Consider the following 23078-nt stretch of genomic DNA (forward strand, 5'->3'; position numbering starts at 1 on the left):
GAGAGGAGAGAGCAGCACTTCACATCCAAGAGGGCAGACGGTACTGCTCTTTGTAACAACTGTTGCGCACAGTTTTTGCTGGTGCTTTAAATTAGTATTACTTCAGTAACTGTTGCGGTGGCTCCTGGAGGAGATCGGGTGGTTGTTGACACATTGACCATTTACTGCTCAAGGTGAACTGACCCTTTGCTCTCAAAACCCGAGTGGAAGCTCCATGGTTGAGTCCTGAACAGAGGGATGACCCACTGTAGTGACAATGATGAGCAGAGTGATGACGGAGCAGAAAAACCCAACAAGGGCCAGAAGAAGAGAAGTAAAGGAGAAAAGCATGTGTCTTTCCCCCTGATGAACAGATAGTCTCCGGCTTTGCTGAGCACAGGGACACGGACAGAATAGGTAAGCTGCTTTTTAACTTTGTGTCAGGTTGAATATAAGTCTGATTTAATATCACGATGATATCATGATGTCATTTTGGGGACCTTTGGTCATCTGCATTAAAGTCCCAATTAAATGGAAATGTTTTTTTTCACCTATATGTGATTTAACAAAAATAAAACATTTAAAGAATGTCTGCATTTTCCTATATATATATATATATATATATATATATATAAATAAAATAGAATATATATATATATATATATATATATATATTACTAACAACTTTTTTATTTGGTAATTTCTCACATTTATCTCACTGACTTTACTGGATATTAGTATGTAGCTTGATTTAGATTAATATCATGTCAATAAAGGTAATATTAGTTTCCAAACTATACACCAGCTAAAGGCTACTTTTCTTCAGGAATACATTTTTCCATGTTAATAGTTTTTTCCACAGTTATTGATGCAAGCAGAGCGTGATGGTGGTTATGTTGCTCAGTTGGTCATTTGTTCTGTCCAAGGCTTTGGTAAAGAGAAAGCTTTTCCAGCTACTGCCTTGCAGATTGCTATAAAATTTGTTGTGTATATTCAAAAGATTATTTTTGCCACCATTGGCTAGAATTAGAACTTGACCTCGAATCACCTCTTGAAAATGTATATAGAAACAGTCATATTTACCATCCTAGCTAGTTTGCCAGGTCAAAGTACATCCAAGTGTTTAGACTCAAAAGAGCCCTTAAAGGGATAATTCTGTTTTTTTGAAGTGGGGTGGTATTAGGTACTTACTACACACAGGCAGGGGCGCCGCTAGGGATTTTGGGCCCCATGAAAAGAATCTTTACAGGGCCCCCAACACAGCGGACTGAACCATTTTACGTAAATAGAGGGGGGGAAGGGGGGGCCCTGCAGGGGTTGATGCTTCCAAAACAAATAAAGGAATTGTTACCAGGACATGGAAAATAAAACATGTGTGATTATATGTTAGTTAATAACTTAGTGTCATTATTTTTTCTGTATTATAATTTCATCATCATTAGGGGCCTCTCTGGGCCCCCCTCCATCATGGGCCCCTAGAATCCGTCTCCTTTACCCCCCCTTTTCGGCGCCCCTGCACACAGGAGTACCAGCACGAGAGCAAAGTAATGCAGAACTGCGGTTGGGGACAGCAGCATAACCTATTGTAGACACCTAAAAAGTCAATATGAGTTTAAGTGCAAGTTATATTTATAATATGATCCGACAGAGAATTACACTGAAATCTGAACAATTCTGTTTTTGTTAATTGAGTCTGGTGGCTTTGATGAAAGCATAGATAAGTTTCACTTTCAGTTTAGTTCCCTGTTGAAAAGGACTGTCTGACGGCAAGGTAAAGCAGTGAACATATTCTGAATATATTCTACACTAAAACTGACTATCCCGTCATGATCACTTTTGAGATTTGCTTGCAGTCAATGTTACCAAATGTTGTTGGTCAAGTTCAAACTGCTCCTATAAAACAGCAAGACCAGGCTAATGGTTTAAGCTAGGCTACCATGTCCCAGAACTATTACTGTCTTTGATACACAAATATTGAATTGATAGCAATCTCCTCATCTGATTGGTTAACATAACAAACAAGCACTTTCCCTAAAAGCTGTTCCTCTTAATAATTCATATTTTATTTGGTAAAATACACAATTAGTCATGATATGATTAGCTTGACTTGACTGGTAGCAGGTGGACACAGCTCTTCTTGTTAAGGCCACATTTAATAATTACAATCTTATGTAATTAGTTTGATCTGTACTCAAACATAGATGTAAGTCAAGGGCTGTGGCTTTTTGTTGGCAAACAGCAGCTGGGGATCTGACTTCCTGTAGTGTCTTTGTCACCTTGAGATTGCCAGACATCGGAAACATTGCTTGTCAAATCAAAGTTACACAACATGGCTCCCTCTAAGCCAGATATTGTCTATTTTAAATTTCATTTTTTAAAAGTTTGTGTGCGTTTAACCAAACAAGATACAATGGGCTGATCAGTGATCTTTAAAGGTGTTACGTTTATTTTTTAACGTTTGGAAAGAGCCAGGTTAGCTGTTTCCCCCTACATCCAGTCTCTATGCTAATCTTAGCTAATAATCTCAGAGAATTAGAAATATAAATTAAAAACAATCCTCCTTAAAACACAACTAATTCTTTTTTTTTACTGTCCATGAATAACTACAAAATACTGTGATCTACTGTTTTTTTATCCTTTAATGTATAATTCCACAGCTAAAAGCAACCTATCCAGCTCTTTATATATCTTTGTTTTATATTCCCCTTAAATGTATACGACTTATAACATTTTAAAATGCAATCCAGCTTTTGAAGGATACACCAGGATCAAAATGTTTAAGTGTTTCCATCATGAAATCCTCTGTAGTCTTTTACATCTGGAACTTCTTATCCCATAAGGCCGTGGATGATAAACTGAGATGCCTGATTGGTTGATTTATTGCTCAGACAGACATTCATATCCTTCTCACTTCTCGCTGACTGCCATCTTACACACACACACACACACACACACACACACACACACACACACACACACACACACACACACACACACACACACACACACACACACACACACACACACACAATTAGAGCACAGCACAGTTTACCGTATGGCATTTCCTAGCCCCTTAAGCACTTTAGAATGGTTGCTGGTGGCTCACTGGGATGCAGAGGCATTAAAGCAGTGAATGAGTGTATTCTTCTATTTTAGTTGACAGCTGCCTCACCTTGACGGAGGTAATGGTGGCGTACCAGCAGAGCTGCAGCAGACACCAAGTCCAACCCAAAGCTCACATCCTGCAGCAGTTCCAGGTACACAGCTTCACATATCTCTGCTGGTCTTTGTTCATGTCAGTCAAGCAGCATGAAGCAAGGCTTTTTGTTGGCTTTACTGTTTCTGTGGGTGGTGCCGTTTTCAGTGACTCCCACTGCTCAGACTGCAGCACTAAGTTATTGTATAATTGTGTCAAACTGTAGGGATGTCACAATACCAGAAATGTTGTTGTCGAAAACAGTAGTAGTTCAATTACATGATTTTACAATTCTACAATATGGTAAAAAAACAAGAACTTTGAACTAGTGTCAAGTAAGTTAAACAGGTAAACATTCCCTCTTTAATATCTATTTTATATTGCCGTGAAAACATCTGCAGGTATTTTTTCTTGCCAAAGTGTTTTGCTAAAAACGTCATTTTACAAGAGTACATTTGAACATAACGTAATAACATAAGAACCAGGGGCCAACCTTGTTCTGCAGAGTAAAGCCAATGCGGAAGTATCTTCAAAATGTGCATTCTCTCTAATGTCCATCAGGGGGCGACTCCTCTGGTTGTATAGAAGTCTATGAGAAAATGACTCTACTTCTCTCTTGATTTATTCCCTCAGTAAACATTGTAAACATGAGTTTATGGTCTCAATCTCTAGTTTCAAGTCTTCTTCAATACAGCATGATGTTCATTAAGTAAATTATGTTCCATTTAGAGTAAAATAAACATTAAAGTGGAGTATGCTTTAGGGCGGGGCTTACTGTGATTGACAGGTCCCTACCAGAGCATCTCTACCTCACTCCTCTGCATTCCAAATATGATAACTTCCGTTAATTGGCTGTAAGAAAACAAACAAGGCGAAGGCCATAAATCCAAGATGGCTACGGAGAAATCGCCAAACTCAAGGCTTTTCCAAACTCAAGACTCCATTTTTACTGAATAGAGCTTGAACACATCGTAACAAAAGTCAATGCTAAAGGTAGCTCTCCTCCTTCCAAATTCAACACATATTTTTTCTTCACAATGTGCCATTATTAGGGAAAAAATATTTAACTTGGAATCTATTCAGTTCTTGTGACACTCCTACCAGACTGTGTATCCCTGGAAGTACAGTAATTGCAGGGGAATGTTTTAACTAAATCACACAGACACTAAAACTCAGCACAGACCACAAGACGTTTAAAAAATCGTGCTGCTGTATTACTCATACTATAAGACTTTTTTAAATTTTCATCTCACACTGTGATCTTGAAGACGTGGGGGTGCAAAACTTACACATCTGATCTCAGAGAAGATGTGTGTGTGTGTGTGTGTGTGTGTGTGTGTGTGTGTGTGTGTGTGTGTGTGTGTGTGTGTGTGTGTGTGTGTGTGTCGTGTCAGCTGCCTCCCTCCTTCCCAGCCCAGTTTCCTGTAGCGCTCTCCTTGGATAAAGCTCATCTACCATTCAGACTCATCTCAAGGCCTTCCATCTACTAGCACATCTCGTTTCTGGCTACGTCTTCTAACTGTGGCTTGAACTAGATGTGGAGGTTTAGTCCGACATTAAAGTTTATTCCTAACCTAAATTATTCAAATAAAAACGATGCTTCAAATGAACCGCTTACAACTTATAGCCGTGCACCCTCTGACTGGCAATCACTAGGTAATTTAGAATAACTGAAGCAAAAAGGTTGGTATGAACCATTTTATATGAATATGTAGTGTTGCTAATAATCCCTGTGAGTGAAAACAATTGGGTACCAAAGGTGAACCATGAAGTGGAATTGTAAACAGTTACAATGACTTGGTGTTCATTTTTTCTGATCGTCTGACTGCTCGTGTTTCTTGCTTTGTTAGAACCATTTTCAATAAGGTTGCTACTTTTAAAAATCACAGTTATTAACTTAGCGAGTACTGCTTTCCCCTTCCTCATTACCACCACTGAGGTGCCTTTGAGCAAGGCTCTTGACCCCAACCACTCCAGAGGTGCTGCTCAGTGGCCATACCATCATATCAGACTGTAGTGTCTAACTGTGGTAATGTGATCATGTCATTCCTGGTAGAAACAATGTCTGGATCTGCGAAAATACAACCATAGTAGTAATAAACCATAGTCTATTACGATAAAACTCATTTCGTGTTGATTTTGGCGGTACATGTAGACAAAAGTAGAAGTCTTTCTGAGCGCTTAAATCTCTTTACAAAACCTCAGAGTCTGACAGTCTGCCCCGCCCAGTCCTGGTTCTGGTTCTGGTTCTCCCGTGCCTCCCATCCCACCAGCGGACCCAGCAATGTGGCCTGTGTCTTCAGCAGCGTGGTGCCGGTGTGGGCTCCCATAGGGGACTGGAGGATCAGAGAGGAGCAGTTCAGCTCCTGGTTGGAGGAGGAGACGCTGCTGCCCGGCGCTGAGCTCTCCTCCTCCCTCCGGATCTCAGACTGCAGGTTGAAGGTGGCTGCAAAGCTATTTTCTGGTGAACCAGGCCCCATTGGGACCGTTGACAAGCACTCAAAATAACTATATAGAAACAGACAATCGTCTCTCTGATGGTCTCATTTGCTTAGGTATGTCACATAGAGGCATCAGTATTAAACTGAGTATGGATGAAATCCAGTTCCTTGTAACTTTATGTTATGATTTGTATAAAAGCCCTATTCTGGTTTGATTCCACTGAAACCATCACCAGTAAATAATCAGATCCTCATGCTATAAGTCTAAACTCCAGCAGAGATGAAACTTGCAAAGTGAAATATTGCCTTAAAAGAAGTGTGTGTAACCCTGTTCTGCTATGCAACATCAGCAGCTCTGCTCATGAAGTAAGTGCACCATGTGATGATATTACAGCTCTGCAGTAAAGGATCGATACTAACACCATAACCTGGAGCAACCGGAGCCTCTTGCGCTGTCAGAGTATCCGGGTGCCAACCCAAGCTTTTATTAAAACATGTAGCAGCGCGGGCTTTCAGACACACATAAACAGTCAGCATACTGTACGTATGCACATTGTGCTACAGTGAGTGTGTTTACACACAAATCCCTAGGATAATTCAAATCATTTGCTTCCATCAGCCTCAATCAGGCTTATTGCTGCAGAGCGCTAGCAGCGTCTCCACTCCAAACAAGAGGCTAAGAGCAGGTTAACTGCAGCAGGGCTCAAGTTAGTGTGAATGCAAATAATCCACAGCTGTAAACAACGTGTGCAGAGTGGGGTACCACGTTCAAGTTAATATTGAGGCAGAGGCGATAATTGATGGGCAAATATTTATTGTAGCAGTGATGATATTTTTTGATTTATTTTTCAATTGGTTTCATCCATTTTCCACTTACACATTTAATGTGTATTTATGCAGCACATTCTCAGTCCCATCTGGTTAATTACGAACGCTTGGTCGGTGTTCCTACGCTCCAAACTGTGACGCTCTAGGTTCCCCTCTAGCGTCAGTTTTGGACGTGTCAAGGACGGTGTCAGTTTCTACTCGTTACATGCATAGTGTCTTTTTAAAAAAAACACTTTTGTGATCACTGGTAAGGTACAGTGTATACTTGTTACAGGAATACAGTCTTTGTATTTATATGGAAAGTCTATATATAAGTAAACGAAAGTTATGTTTTCAACGTTTTGTGTGTTGTTCTTGCATAGATTTTATATATTTTTGACTTTACTTATAAATTATAATCACATTATAATCGCATTATAACAGTGATTATGATGTATGTCTGTTAATTGTTATAAAGCAGTATGAATATTTACAAGTGCGTGTGATTATACGTTGCCATAAGCAGATTAAAATGAATATATTTGTTTTTTATAATGCCTTTTAGACACGGCGTCATAGATAGTGCTTCTCTAAAAAGCACTCGGATTTCCTTTATTGCTTGTTTTCTCTTGAAATATAAGATATGAAATGAGAAGATATGATATCTATATTTGCAGACGTGTTGCTCTCAGAATATTTATTTCTACATACGTGGTAGTGATAACAGAAATCCCATACTGGTGAATAGACATAAAATAAGCGTGTGCATGTTGTGTGGTTGTGTTCCAGCCATCCAGACGGGTTAGCAAGCTTTAAACACTGAATTATAACTGTTACCAGCATCAAACTGGCTGGTTGTTTCATTTTTTCAATTATCAGAATCAATATTCAAACTCAAGTTTTACAGAATTCAGACAGGATCACGAGTTTCAGAGCAACAGGTGCTTCAGTTTAACTAGTGACCGTGTTAACTGGTGACTTTCAGCCGATGTGTCCGCGGTTGCTCCTAGCAACTTTCTGTAATAGATAATAAACACAGATGAGTATGTATTTAAAATTGATCTTCGGCCTTTTACGAGGACACCTACATGTTTAGACCACCACCGGACTGTTCAGAGATGCTCCACTCTATCAAGTCAAAGCTTTGCCTTTATATCATGGTGTTTGACGCTCTGTTCAGGACCACAGACAACATATTTGGAAGCATCTAGTGACTCGTAATTTCTTTGTGGGGTAACGTAACACCAGGTCTTTCCACCAAATACATCTATATATCTGGCCACTAAATACTGGACCACTTGTTAATGTCTTCTACCCACTCACCAATAGCACATAGATCTGAAAGCCAATCTGTTTAGGTTGCGTTCGTGATCTGTGGTGGTTAACATCATTAAGAAGCTTGAGAGCGATTACACCCCGCCGTACATCCCTTACCAAACTGCGTGCGAACACTTATGTACGTCATCATAGTTTACAAACTGTAAAAGGGCCATCAGATTTACTAGCACACATTAGAATCACACGAGCGTACACTCCATAGTGGAAGCGAACTAAAAACATCTTCCTCACACACACATATTCTCTCCCTCTCCAACAAAATAAACTCACTTATTCTCTCTTTGCCACACTTGAAACACACAGTCTGCCATTTATAATTCATTTTATGTACATACTTATTTTACTTGGACCAGCCATGTTAAAGCACGCTGCACTCTACCCCCCCTCGCATAATTTGACTAGAGATCAAGGGGAATTATTTGTGGAAAATTAGAGACTTAGCAGTGCTTACATTAAGCATACAACCGCCGTATTATCTGCGAGGTGCTAATGGACCCAAATGCATTGGAAAATGTTGTAGGTGGTCCTCCTGAAAGAGTAAAATATGTATGGTTAAGTATTAGCTAAGAGGAGCAATATTTAGACCAAAAGAGCCGCATGCAAATTAATCCATAATTAGACGATGCGAAACGAAAAGAGGAACGCCTAAAGAGCAAATTTATTAAATGAGGTCTTTTCAGGCAAGGGGCGATTCCCCCGAGGACCAGCAATGAAGACTATTTAAAGCTTTTTTTTTTTTTTTATTGCACCCTTGGGCCCCTTTGCACTCCTTTGAAATATTGTAAGTGGATAAAACAGGATTGCTGTCGGTGACATCTTCATAGGAGTGGTAAACAATAATAGGTTGGAGCCAGCGGGGTCTAAGGCCGCCATGCTTTAACTCTCTGATTCCTCAGCTCTCTTTTCTGTTTGCTTCACTCTGCGATTCCAAAGGTAAAGGAGATGATCAAGCCATGGATGGATTACTGAACGGGCCCACCGGGCACAAGCCAAGGGGCCAAAAGTGTCACGGTCTCCCCTGGCCTTCACCTATAAAATGTCACTAAAAGAGGCACGTACCAACCAGGAAGAGACTAAAAATGACCGCAAAGAAACACAAAACAACTACAATAAGACACACAAAGTCTACAAAGAGACTAACACAACTACAAATAAATGCAAATCAACTGCAGTTGGATGCAAAACAACTGCAAAGACAGTGGGAGTTACTTCGTTTTAGAGGTAGCGGCTGTAGAGATGTCTGCCTTCTCTTGAATATAATAAAACCCAGTGGCGAAATGTCAGGGCCTTGAAGGTATTCAGAGAAGGCCCTAGAATCATCAGATAAATAAATAAAACATATCTAATTAATTCTACAAATAAAATAAAATAAAATTTAAAATGACGCCGACTTGTTTCTGTTGTTTTCCGGCCATGCTTTGCGCATTCGAGTGGTTTAATGTTGGAAATGCAACCAACCAGATATTTTTCTCTACGTGTCTCTGGGTAGAATATCCTCCATCTGGGGTATTCTATTTCCTTGATAAAATGCCCTACAATTGAACGTAATGAGAGCGTACTTTTGGATTGGATTTGTAGCCAGTGGGCGTGTTCTCTCAGAATGTTCCCGGCTCCAGGGTGTTCTAGAAGACCCGCTCACGAAACCTAGCTCAGTGCTAATTGCCGATTGATAGCCGACTCTGAAGATGGCAACAGGTGGCGATAATATTCACTCAGCCGGTGGAGAGGATATTATTAAATTATTAAAAGTATGATTAAAATCATCTAAAAGGACAGGAGGATGGATTTTGTCTTCAAGTGAATGTCATTGGTGAGTGAAACAGCGCACGAGTGCATAACTAGAACAACAACATTTTTGAAGATGGAGCAGTAACATTATGTTTTGCATATAACATAAAAGTGGCATATATATAGTTACGATTCGCCACTGATAAAACTATGTGGTTTCTCCAGACATTTATAAAAACTCACAACAATGTCTCGTTGACCAGGTTACACAAGATAATAAAAAAACACTCCCACATATGTGTCAGCCCTCTGATTGTCTATTGACCTCCAAGGATTACCACCTCTGGACCAAAGTCAGCACTGTCCACCAGGTTGGATTTATCATGTGAACAAAGTGAAACAAAGAAAACTCCTCTTATGGAGCACAATACATTTTAAATCTGTCTGTCTGCATGCATATCTATCATGGGATATCAAACCATTAGTTATGTGACAGAGGTCTGTATACTTTTCAAGAGAAATCTCCTTTTTTTTTTATACAATCACAACAAAATAGATGTTTTATAAGAATTACATTTTACCACGTTACTTCTCAAATCAAAGTAAACACTCCCCCTTCAAAAATCCATAGAATGAAATGATCCTCCCACAATTTAGATCACATCAGTTTGTGTGAAGTAAAATAGTCCATTCTCCCCCTTGTGCTGAGGGTGATTTATTGATGGATTTGGTTTAGTTTACAGCGGTGAGAAACGCTTGTTTCCCGGTTTTAGGTGAAGTATTTTTTCCAAACACAAAAGGATTGTAAATCAGGTCGGCGCCTGCATTCGGTCCATGATGTTTGGAGAATAAGCTCGGAATTAGTTGCATGTTGGCAAATCTTCTAATGAATGGCTTAGCGGTTGTTTCCCTTGCAGATTATTCAGTTGAGTGGACTGAAGAGAAATCAATTACTGCAACTTAACTTCCATTATTTATCCCACAGCTGAGGGGGGGAAAAAAACGGCCTTACAGGACGACGTGCCTCTATTAAATTCATAGGGTCAGATTCAATTCCCAGAAATGTTATTTTCCTGGGATAAATCCCTTTAGGAGAGGGGGGGGCTCCAGAAATGAAAAGACAAGAGAAAATCTGTTTTTACAGACCACCGCTGCTTTCTCAGCTCTTTTGATTAGCATTAATGTTGCACTGCGGAAGTCTGCCGGCACAACTGTCACAGCTCCTTCACACACACACACACACACACACACAGAGAGAGAGAGAGAGAGAGAGAGAGAGAAAGCTATATCTCCCCCTGCCTGCGTAATTCTAAAGGGAACATTTCTTTTTCTTTTAAATTAAATGCATGCTGATTGTTATTGCGCCCTCCCTCCCCGCGTGGAATAGTCGGCAGCGAGGTAAATGTCACTAAGTAAGTGCCACACTCTTTTTTTCCTCCTCGATGGCTGTTAGCAGGTTTTTTGTGTTCACAGAGAAGAAGAATGAGGAGGAGGAGGAGGAGGAGGAGGAGGAGGAGGAGGAGGAGGAGGAGGAGGTGGAGGAGTGTTCCTGCGTGCATCTGAGTGCGTGCGCTTATCATGGCCCAGCAGGGGGGACCGGACATATGTCGCTCCTCTCATTACAGGCCGAGGACGGCGATAACGGGCCGCTTAGTGGCGCCTGTGAAACGGCGTTCAGCGGCAGCAGCGGCGGCGATCACACGGAGGAACAAATAGAGAGGGAAGCGGGGTCGGGATGAGGATCACCACGGGACCCGCTAACGCACTCCAGTCTGTCATTCAGACGGCCTTTCACTCACACACACTCACACACACACACACACACACACACACACACACACACACACACACACACACACACACACACACACACACACACACACACAAGCCACGACATGGTTTATTTAAAACGCTCTGACTCCGCAGCCTCTCCCATTGTACTTTACACAGCTCTGCTTTAATGCCGTCTGGGAAACAGCATGCAGAAGTGGAAAAGGGATAAAAGCTCTTCTACGTGTAAAAGAGTCCATTTGACATCCTCTGCCTCTAATTGAATCCGGAGCAGTTGCATTTAAACTGAATGGCATGTGCGATGTGCACTATTGGTGGTGCACTATTAAGCTGAATTGAATTTGCACGGTCGGCTTGTTGCACGAGTAATATGAGTGCTTTAGTAAGTAGGGATAATATTACGGCCCGGGACTCACTGAGGGTTCACAGAGGAGACGCTCCTGTACGGAAAGAGGCGCGCTGAGGAATGTTTACATGTGTCAGTCAGTCATGTGATATTCGCCCACAGTAGAGTTATTTGTTGTTTCTGCAGATTCCCCCTCTTTACTTCATAACTCCCCCAAATGCATTGATGGAGCACAGGCTACGGTGTCTAGGGGTCATGGGGTTTAAAGGGCCAAAACACACACATTACAGAAACTCAGTATTTTTTTCACCCAGTGGAAGTAAGCCATACTGGTATCTGCCTCCATCCCAGTACAGTAGAGGAGGGGGGGAGTCAGTCCTCAATATTCTATGATGTATTATTGAATGTGTGGGTTGAGGGGGAGTACATTCTAGGCAGTAATTATGCATTATATCATATATATTATTCTCCCCCCACCCCATTTATTGATCACTGCCGATTGTGTTAGTTTTTGTAAATTGTTATTATGATACTATGATTTGCCCCCCCCCCCCAATGTCCACTCCATGGCTACGGCCTTTGTGTCACCGTATGACCTAGTGACCCGGCTCACATGATGACATCTTAAGTGTTTTTGTGGAAGTTGTTAGGAATAAGAAAACCAGTAGAATACCATCAGACGTATCCTTTAAATGCAAAGAATGACTTAAGTACACTGAATGTCTGGGAGGATGCTTGTTAAACGGTGGCTGTCCCACATGAGCAGTACTTCAGGATCAAAGTACTGAATATATTAGTATGGATCTGTCCTCTGGGGAAACAGAGGTAAAGACGGCAGAGAAGGAAGAGGTGTTGTGTAAAAGAAGGATGTCATGTGAAGGTTCAAGAGTTTGGATGTTATCTGCTAATACGTATATATATATATATATATATATATAGTGAATTAGCACTTATAGTTCTTTTTTTAGTCTGATTCTAATTAATTTGATCTTAAAGACCAAAATTAAAAATGAATCACATCAAATCTAATGTTATTGCCGACCAACAGAGGATCACTGAACAGCAGAAAATATTTCCCACATTCAGAAATGTTACAGAGATTATTGTGGTGGCCAGATTGCTATTATATTGACTCCTTATTTTTAAGGATGATCTTTTAAAAAAATACTGTCGTGAATAATTCCCACAAGCAACCTGTGCCAAATCCTGAATGGATATACTTCCTATGCTCCGTGTTGTTCTCTCTCCTCCCTCCAGTATTAGTGCTGATAGCATCACATAGTGAGAAACTACGTCTAACATTCAGCAGAGAGTTAGATGTGCAATACACAGATCAGACGTTCACACATTCTGACACACACACACACACACACCCTTCCAACCAAGCACTCGCCACTCAGCTTTGAATGTGTACATTATTTTTGACATCAGCCATTTAAGGGGACAGTATATTTTACACAAAGTGGCATTAATTAAGTCACTAAAGGCAGGCGATCATGTATTTCAAAGCAGTGTGGACAACAAAGGCGGTGACGGTGGGAAATACCGAAAGTCAATTAGAATTTTATGTCCGTTTTTAGATCTCCCTCTTTTTTTTTTTTACATGATAAATGAAGTTACTAATTTCGTCTGTGCTCTTTCCAGACACTGCAGCTTTAATTGCTAATTGTTAACAGCGAACGAATACATTTGCATATTAATTAGCTCCCAATTTACATTTTTAATTTGCCGCCTTCAAAGGGTGTGAGATAAAAGGTCCTGTTATTTTAAATTATTTATCCTTTATTGCGGAAAAGATGCTGAAAGGAAAATGTGTGTGTGTGGGGGGTGGGGGGGATTTTTAACCCCTAAGAGCTATGAAAATGCACGTTAAAAATACGTGCAATTTATATTTATTTATAGATAGATATATTTAGTCAGTTAATGAAATGGGCAGAGTAGAAAAATGGTGCACTCAAACAGTTTTTAATACAAAGCCACCTGGAGAGGCAGAGCAGCTCTGGACGGCTGATTGAAGAATCCAGTGAATGCACCACAGAAGAATTCTGTAGAAGTCAAGTTTGGAAACCAGATCCCCCCCCACCCCTGTCTTCTCCTGCTGCCTGTGTGTGTGTGTGTGTGTGTGTGTGTGAGGGAGGGAGGGAACGCTTTTCTTTTTATCACTCCATTTTGTCCTCTCTCCCTCCTGACACATCAATTGATTTGGCAGCCGGCGCCTTCGGTTTCCGTCTTTCACCACGAGGCAGCGGCGAGCGGAGAGGGAACGAACAAGTTCAGAAATTCATTAAGATGAAAAACAGCCGCCACTGTATTTCTTGTGAGGAGGAAGTGCTGTGTGTGTGTGTGTGTGTTTGGGAGTGTGATATGGGTAGCCAGCCAGTTGCTTGCACATTCTCGCCGAGCGTCGCTCATTGGCTCGGTGCCACAAACAAACCGGTTTCACAAGTCGTCGCTAGCCGGACGCCAGCACACACTGACAGTTTTGTTTTTTGCTTTTCCAAACAGACCAAACAACAATTCAAAAAAAAAATAGGTGACAGCAATGTATACAAAGTCAGGGGAAGAGATGAAGCCGGACACCCACATACAGGCCTCTACTTGAGCTGGGAAATTTGGAAACTTTTTCCTGTCCTTGTGCTCAGAAGCCAACCAGCTCGAGGTAGTTCTCAAAGGCTCCGCCCCCTGAAATGCACAGAGAGAGAGGTGATGTGTGCCCAGCAACACTCACCGTTGACAAGTCTGTAAAAACAAGATTCCTAAAAGAGAGTGATTCTGAGACCGCTAAAGAGTCACACTTAATCTCAATAAAACAGGCCTGTGATGCATATTGTTCTCCTGAGGAAACACCATTTAGGCCCCAGACGTAGTTAAATCAGTGAGGTTATGGTACTATCTAATGATGTGTTTGTGATGAAATAAATAAAGGGCTCGGTGTAAAGTTGCATATTGGGGTGAGAAGCAGAGCCTTAGGTGGCACAGAGCCAAGACACCTCCCATACATTTGAGGGTGAACGGATCCACCAATCAGGTCGGAGAGTCGAGTGTTAAAGAACGTTTGCCGTTTAAGTGTAAGGACGAGGACAGAATAACATTTCTTGCAGAAAAAAATATGTATATTATAATAAGTATATTTAATGAATCAAAACTTGTCATAATAGGTTTATTAACTGCAACTTTTCCAATTGCTTGTTTTTTTAATCAATATTTCTTGTAGATAAATAAAACAAATTCTCTTTATGTGACACATTTTTTTAATACTTCCAAATAAAAGGGTGAAATATTAAAGACAAATAACACAATTCCTGCAATAAAAAACAAACAACAAAAAAAGCAGATGCATTGGCCAATCAATTATCTGCAAGCTGTAATACTGTAGTAATTCTATTCTTTATAGGCGACGAAGGATAACATCAGTGTTGTCGTGATAACTGTCCAGAGTTCTGTGCTGTGTTTTGTGGTTTAATAAATCTTTAAACTCATGGATTTATACAAAAAGAAATCCTGCAGTAGACAGATAAAATAAAAATATGTGAGTAAAATGTCAAACAGATCCATGGATTATTGTCATTTGTCAAATTAATACAATTTTAACCAATGAAGTGAAATTCCATCTGCACTCCTTCCTATCGGAGCTCACAGTGACAGAAAAGCTGCTCTATTTATATAAAAGCACTTCATGTTAAAGCACATACACACATATACACACACATTCCCGCTCTGTATAATTGTGTATATGTGCATGTAGACACATTTAAGCATGAGTCTGACTGTGTGTGTGTGTGTGTGTGTGTGTGTGTGTGTGTGTGTGTGTGTGTGTCTCAGTTAAGATGATTACGGGGGGAAATTCAACCACCTCTACCAATTACACACCAGCCTCTTGTATACATAAACAGTGCAATTTATGTCCCATTGATCTGTCTAATTCTTTCAACAGGAGCACATTATGGCCGCCGTCTTTTTGTATCCGCCTCGCTCTCCTCTCGGCAGCACGAGAGCCGAGCGGGGAAAGCCTTCCAAGTCCTTTTGTGCTCCCCGTGTCCCTTTGAACAATGAATCATATTTAGCAAAGAGAGAGGAAACAAGGCGCTGCTCCGCGAATAAGAAGGCGTCTGTTCAGTGAGCCAGCCGAGATAAGTCGAGGTGGGGAAGCCGGAGCAGCCGGGGTTTGACTGACATGGAGAGGGACAGGGCTGAGGGAAGGACTGTTTGGGCCCCTCAGCAAAATGGGGCATCCCACAACCTTTTTACTTTTTGTTGACAGAAAGAAAGAAAAACTAAATTACTGTCTAATAATCTTATTTAGTAATATGTTATACTAAAGGCTAAAAGCAACAAACAAGCGCATTAGGTATTTAAGCCCCTGGAAACTCATTGTCAGACCTTTGTTTTTTTCTTTAAAACATTAAATGTTCATGTCTCAATAAGCAATAATCAACAACTTTTTTCTTATAATCTTTTAAGAGTTTAACTATCACAGACTCCTGTGTGTGGGTGTGTTTTGATTGACAGATCAGATTTGATTGACAGCAGCCTTTTGATTTAAATGAAGCTAAATCCTGATTGGTGCACAGAAATATTTAACACCTTTTATTATTGATGAAATAAAAACAAAAAAGGCTTTTTGACCCTTTGTGCAACTATTTATCAATACAAGCAACAAAAAAAGTCTTCATATAAAAAAACAATCATATTTTCTTCCTGCAATACAAAGTATGACTTGTGCTTACGGACACTAGTACCAACCAATATTTCATGTCATTAACGTCAATCAAGCTGTAACTTTTCACCACAAGAGCAGTGTGTGTATCGCACTACATTCTAAGCCCGCCCACTATTTTACCGATCAAATCAAATGCCTAGGAATTGATTTAAATCCCTCTTGTTACCGTTCACCGCTCAGATGTTGTGTTTCACTAGAGAATACGTCACATTACAGAAAGGAAAAGACGCCTCACTTCCGTTTCACTGGGACTTTATCTTGACACTTTATATATTAACCCTACAAAACGATTAAAATCTTTCAAATGTGCATTGTAATGTATAAATGTGCAAAACAACAATCAACCTGATATAAAAGCAAAACAAATAAACTCAATTAAACCTAAAACAATATGTTAAGTATGAATTCCTTCCTGTGAAAAATACACATGCACAGAGGAAACCTCAGACATTTTTAATTTGCTCACTTTTGGGGCCCCCTGGTGGTTGTGCGTGGCCTCTAATTAATGCTTCCACCAAGTGATATTTTGAATCAACATGAAGGTTTTTTTTCACATATGACAGTTGTCATGCTAAACATGTCTCCCAGAGGTGTGTTCTTACAGGACAGTATACAACAGCATCATGAGGCCGCATTTGAATCCAGACTGGTGACGCCTTCAGGGTAGCAGCTCACTCGACCTGCCCTGATCAATGATCTGGTCCATTCCTGATTCACATACATGACTTTTTGGTTGCAGGAACCTCCATCAGGTCAGAGGTCAAACAAGCTTAAATAGTTTTTTAAAGAAATCAGCTTCATGTATCAGCTCAGCCCTTCTCAGTGATCCAATGTCACAGAATCTCATTTTACCATTATCTATAACAGCAGGCTTTAAAAAAATGAATTAAAAAATCCATCTTCCCTTTCCTTGTTTTGCTTGTCAGTAGAAAATAAAATAATCTGTGTTTTCCACCATCCGCACAAATCTGCCACCTCCGGTGATTGATGCAGTCAAATTAGATGTATGTGGAACACTGGCTCTGGCAAATGAACACATCAACTGATGACCAGCTGTTTCTAATTATTATACACTGGTTAATTAGGACGCCGTGTCACCATCAACGGCGGCGGTAAACTGTGTGAAATTCATAATTCATGCTCTGGCGTCCAATAAGCCTCCCTGATCAGACCGGTACAGCGTGGCATGGATGGAGAGGCCGTGCGGAAAGAGACTGGGGAGGGTGGAGGGTGCACTGCTGTTGCCAAATAGCTGTGTGTGTGTGTGTGTGTGTGTGTGTGTGTGTGTGTGTGTGTGTGTGTTGTGTGTGTGTGTTGTGTGTGTTTTTGTGTGTGTGTTCGCGCCTTTCCCTCACACCTCCTGCTTCTACCCCTCTTTCTGTCTCTCTCTCAGCAGGGTGTGTGTGTAGGTGGCGGTGTGAAATGTCTGGATCTCCAAGGTAAGCCGAACGCCTCACTCCGTCATTATTAAACATGATTGAGGACTTTATGTGACATTGATGATACACAGAATGATTTTGTAATCTTTTACATATTCAATCAACGTGTAATTATAGAGAATATGTAGAAAAATATATGAGACAGTTTGTATACAAAAAATGATGTTCAAATTAACAGTCGATGACATTGTTTTATATTTAAATGCAGATATTTGATACATTCACACACATGCATACAAAGTGGGATGGTGTATTTGAAATGTCTTGTTATTTACCTATTGTCATGTGTTTAGCAAAAACATGCAGAACTTCCAATGAAAATCTGCCATAAATCCCTGAGTGAAGATTAAAAAATATCATCATCACTGTACTTAATCTGGTGGAATAATTCTAGTGTTTTCTGGCACAGCTTCAGATTTTTGAGAATTTTCCAGAAATGTATAAATATGGTTGTGATTATATGATGATATATATGCATCAATACAGAATAATTCAGCTCATTAGTAAGAAAATAACATCAACAAAATACTTCCAGCTATTTGATCTTCGAACCCCAATATTAATCTCAACCCCAACAGTCACTGAAACCGGAATCAGGTCCTGATCTCCAATCAGATCTGATACCAGTTCAGGCACTAACCCTGAACCCAAACTGATCTGATTGCAGCCTTTACATTCGACCAAATCAAATCTCAGTTTAAATTTAACCCTAAATCTAAATCTAAATCCTAATCTGAATTTTTAAGAAAAAATTAAATTAAACTAAACCTAACCCTATCAATTTTACTCTCATTTGAAAATGAATTTGACTGTAGCCCTTACATTAAACTAAACCTTAATCCTTTACCCAAAATTATAATCCCCAAACTAAATTTGATTCTATCCTAGAGGCTAAAGCCTAAAGTAAACCTAATCCTAATTTCAATTTTACCATTAAACCTAAAATCTATTCCTAAACATCATTTAAATGTGTCCCTTACATACAATCAAACCTAATCAAACTTCACATTTTAATATACTTTTAAATTATACTTGATTGTAGCATTTACACTAAACTAAACCTAATCCTAGACCCAAATCCTAATCCCAAAACTAAATTAGAATGTGGCGTTTATACGATCATTATTAAAAAGTAAACCTAACCCTGGGTAAAATCCTAACCCTTACCCAAATCCTAAACTAGCCCTTAAAATGAACCTAATCTGAGTTCAAATCTGTAACCTAAACTAAATCTGATGCTAGTTCTCACAGTAAACCAAACCTTATTTTAGTGCAAATCTGCAATCTAATCTAAATCAGATTCTAGTTCTTAATTTAAACTAAACCTAATCCCAGATCAAATCCTTAATCCCATCTGAGATCCTAAATAAGTAGTGTCCTGTAAGTGAACCCTGGACACAACGTCCTTGCTTTGAAGGTCTCAGAAGTATAGAAGGACAGCAGCAGACACGTCTCATACGGCGGCCGTGTAAAGTTGTGTGTGCTGCCGTGATGGGCGTCACTGTCGTCACGCACTGATGACATCTGACTGCGGGTGTCGCTGCTTTATTATCTTCCCGACGCAGGGCGGATTAGAAAAATGGGATTTCAGATGGCTCTCCCTTCCACCTCACACGCCCTCTGCCATCGCTCAACTAAGTGATTATTGTTAAAAAAATCATTTTGGAAATAATTATGATAGTAATTATCATTTCCCCCTTCTTGGACGGGGAGATAAGAATTAACCCAGGAGAGAGAGAGAGAGAGAGAGAGGGAGAAGGGAGAGGCAAGAGGGAGAGAGAGAGAAGGGAGAGACGAGAGTGAGAGAGGGGGGAGAGATAGAAAAATACCAAATCCTAACTGCTCTTCCTTTAACGCATTAACAAACACACATCACACGTTAGATAACTTAACAAAGATTTGGGGCGCGAGGAGCTACACATCACAGTAATCAGATTACAAAATGGTAACAGTGATCCGTGATAATCACTCCTAAAAACACAATCATAATTTAAGAACTATCGGATTAGTGGTAGGATTAAAAAAAATTAATTATGTTGAGCTAACAAAAATCTAAAAAATGTGGAAGAGAATGAGAGACAAAAGGCTTAAAGCTGAAGAAGGTTCATTTCATATACATTGGTACAGATGGCAGATCAGAGTTAAATAGTGAAAGTAACACTGTTCAGAGTGAACATTATTCATACCAAAGGACATATATGTGTCCATGATACTCTGCAGACACACTGTGGTAAAATACATCCTACAAATATGGTGTATGTAATCCTGGTTCTGGTGCAAAGCTCACATGTGGGGTCATTCTTGGGTACAGAAAGGAAAACCAGGAACTCAGAAAAAAACAACAAAAAAAAACTATTTAAATGTAAATATTAGATAAAGTAACATTGACCATGGTTTTAAATGTTGTCATATGCTTCTTGGTATTTGTGCTACATGAGTTATCAGGAGCTAACCTGACCGGAACAGTTTAACAGACAATTATTTGACACGCAAACAGAACTTACTAAAACTAAACGTCCTTTATGAACTGGTTCAGGATTAAATAATAATTATTTGCATTTTACAAAAGTAGCAAATGTTTTGAAGGATAAAGTAGCATGAAAGTAACTTACACCTGTACTTAAGTAAATGTACTTTAATATTATAAACATATAAATAAATAAATATATAAATAACATATATATATATATGTTATATACATGTAAAATGGATAAATGTTAAATTGTTAATTCCATACTTATTGTGTCTTTGTAGGTAAAGTATTGGACTACATTTTGAGGTTTTGAAAGTTATGTATACAAGTATGTTACTTTATTGATTACAGCTTTCAGCCAGAAGTCAGTAATCAATAATCACTGGCGCGTTCATATCGCAGAAGTCCAATCATGAGGAACAGCATTGTATTCTTCTAACTGGAGCTGTTATTATTTCTCTTTCTCTGTTTCGCATTAAGTCTCAGAACTTTATTAAAGAAAACACAAATGACGCATGTAGATCAACTTTTCCGCATAAAGGAAGTTGTTTTGTCGTGATTTCTGCTGAAATGTTCCATTCAGAAAAAAAAAGGATAAAGCGCATTTAGAGCGGTGCAATTTTGCCTGTTAGCAAACAGCCTCCCAATTATCTTCCGTTTGATTGCTTGCCTCTATCAAGGTGAGCGATTAGACCAGCGCTCCTGTGAAGCTCTGGAAGTCGTTCTGAAATCGCTGCACTTTGATTTCATCAATCTGCAGGCAGCCCAACTGGAGGAAAATGTGAGTTTTATGAGCAAAACTTATTTTCCTCATCTTCGCTCTTCCAACACAGTTTCATATTCAGGCCTTCTCCTGTATCAGATTAGAGGCGATTTTTTTTCCGCCCAAAAAGAACTTCATAACATTCCTGTCAAATTTGGCGCTTTGCTTTCTTCATTTTTTTTCTCCCTGACTATTTTTTCTCTTGCAGGGAGCATCGTCCTTGCTGGATATGATTTTGTACTATGAATCTACAACCCATCTTGACATTTCTGACAACAGCAGTATGGGAACATCGTGTTGGAGGGCCCTCGCTCATTTGATAAAGCAGGTTGGCTGACGCGGTGGAATAGTAATCTTTTCTTGTAGGCTTTCTCTGGGGGATAATGTACATCCTAGAAAGTGAGTTTGTTGCACATTACAAGGTTTGAAGATGCAGGGCAGAGCAAACAGGGTGAGAAGTTCTCCCACTGCGAACACGAGCATAAACACATCAAAACGCCGCCTCACTGCAGCATCGCAGATAGCATTAGCAGCATAACTGATTAGCTGTGGGGGGGAAACAATCGGCCCAAATGTTACCAGCGACTGGCTCCGGTGTCTGAGCGATCAAAGCGGGACAGGATGAGGGAACACAATGCGATGACTTTGAGCATGACCTCCAGTTAAGATTATTTTGTCACAAATCTAAGGACTCTCTCTCTCTCTCTCTCTCTCTCTCTCTCTCTCTCTCTCTCTTGAAATAAACTTACTTTTAAACTGTTTTCTTTTCACCATTTTGGTATCTTCAGTCCTTTGGCATTACAGAGAACTGACATTTGCTTTATCAAATTGGAAAGTTCAATGTTCCGTTTGGAGGGCAACACACTCTACAACGGAGTATTAGGGCCACTGTAGGTAAAAAAAACATGTTATAATTACAGAGCTGGAGGAAGGGGGTTACATTTGAATAAAAACACTCAAAGATTAAAGTTGTACATTTACGAGAAGGACACATTCAAACATTTATGAAGTTATAAAGTCGTGAATTTATGAAGAAAAATGGTATATTTCAAAACGGTGGTAACACCAGCTCTGTCAATTTTGTTTAAATCGGAGCGTTTCAGACAGAGGGTGAATGCAGGTATATTTTGACAGACAATATGAGAAAAAGGTTTGGTTTTGCTGAGACTTTTCTCTGGTTTTGGATTTTGGAAGCAGCCTACAGACAGTGAGCCACTAGCTTGTGAACATTGGTGTAGCTTTTAACAGCTAAAGAGACACATATTGTATCTCTGGAGTTGGTAGAGACCAAACACAGCCTGAGCTAAAACATGACCGTTATTATTGGACGTAGATTCATCAAGTCGACACAAACACAAAATGAAATATGACAAAACATATTATAAAAAATAATGAACCTACTTGTAAACTGCCCAAATCTCTGCTCAGCTTCTTCCAGTACCATTCTACACCTATCCAAACCTCCACCTATCACCAGCACCATCCCAAACCCATCCCCATGTACTTTTACTCTGAGTGATGATGAAGCTCTTCCTCCACCCGACATTGTTCTTTCTCTGGGAGATTAGACATTCTGTTCCTCTGTGTGTGTGTGTCTGTTTCACTATGTGTGTCTATATTCACTGTGTGTGTTTCAGAGTGTGTGTCTGTATTCACAGTGTGTGTGTTTCAGAGTGTGTGTCTGTATTCACTGTGTGTGTGTTTCAGAGTGTGTGTCTGTATTCACTGTGTGTCTGTTTCAGAGTGTGTGTGTGTATTCACTGTGTGTGTGTTTCAGAGTGTGCGTCTTTCCAGACTGGACATCTGTAATGTGCCCGTGGTTGACTACCCGGCCCAGTCTCTATCCAAAGCTCTGCTGACCAGCAGGCTCACAGTGCTGCACCTTCATAACGCCCAGCTCAGCGGCATGCCACTCTACACACTGGGTATGACGTGCGCACACACACACACACACACACACACACACACACACACACACACACACACACACACACACACACACACACACACACACACACGCACACACACAGTTCATCCTCACTGAACGATCCTGATCT

The 23078-nt window shown here is 40.0% G+C and overlaps 1 protein-coding gene across 1 annotated transcript in view; it reads left to right on the forward strand.

The window, feature by feature from the left end:
• Window positions 1–237: 237 nt before the first annotated feature.
• The window catches only part of si:dkey-288a3.2 (protein phosphatase 1 regulatory subunit 37), a 63053-nt gene continuing 40212 nt past the window's right edge, over window positions 238–23078 (forward strand). The window contains 7 exon segments of the mRNA XM_054614522.1: window positions 238–331; window positions 334–396; window positions 3136–3236; window positions 17740–17785; window positions 20939–21039; window positions 21230–21349; window positions 22799–22946. Coding sequence (XP_054470497.1) covers window positions 238–331; window positions 334–396; window positions 3136–3236; window positions 17740–17785; window positions 20939–21039; window positions 21230–21349; window positions 22799–22946 — 673 coding nt within the window.

This window comes from Anoplopoma fimbria, chromosome 15 (genome assembly GCF_027596085.1).
Source record: "Anoplopoma fimbria isolate UVic2021 breed Golden Eagle Sablefish chromosome 15, Afim_UVic_2022, whole genome shotgun sequence".
Lineage (NCBI taxonomy): Eukaryota > Metazoa > Chordata > Actinopteri > Perciformes > Anoplopomatidae > Anoplopoma > Anoplopoma fimbria.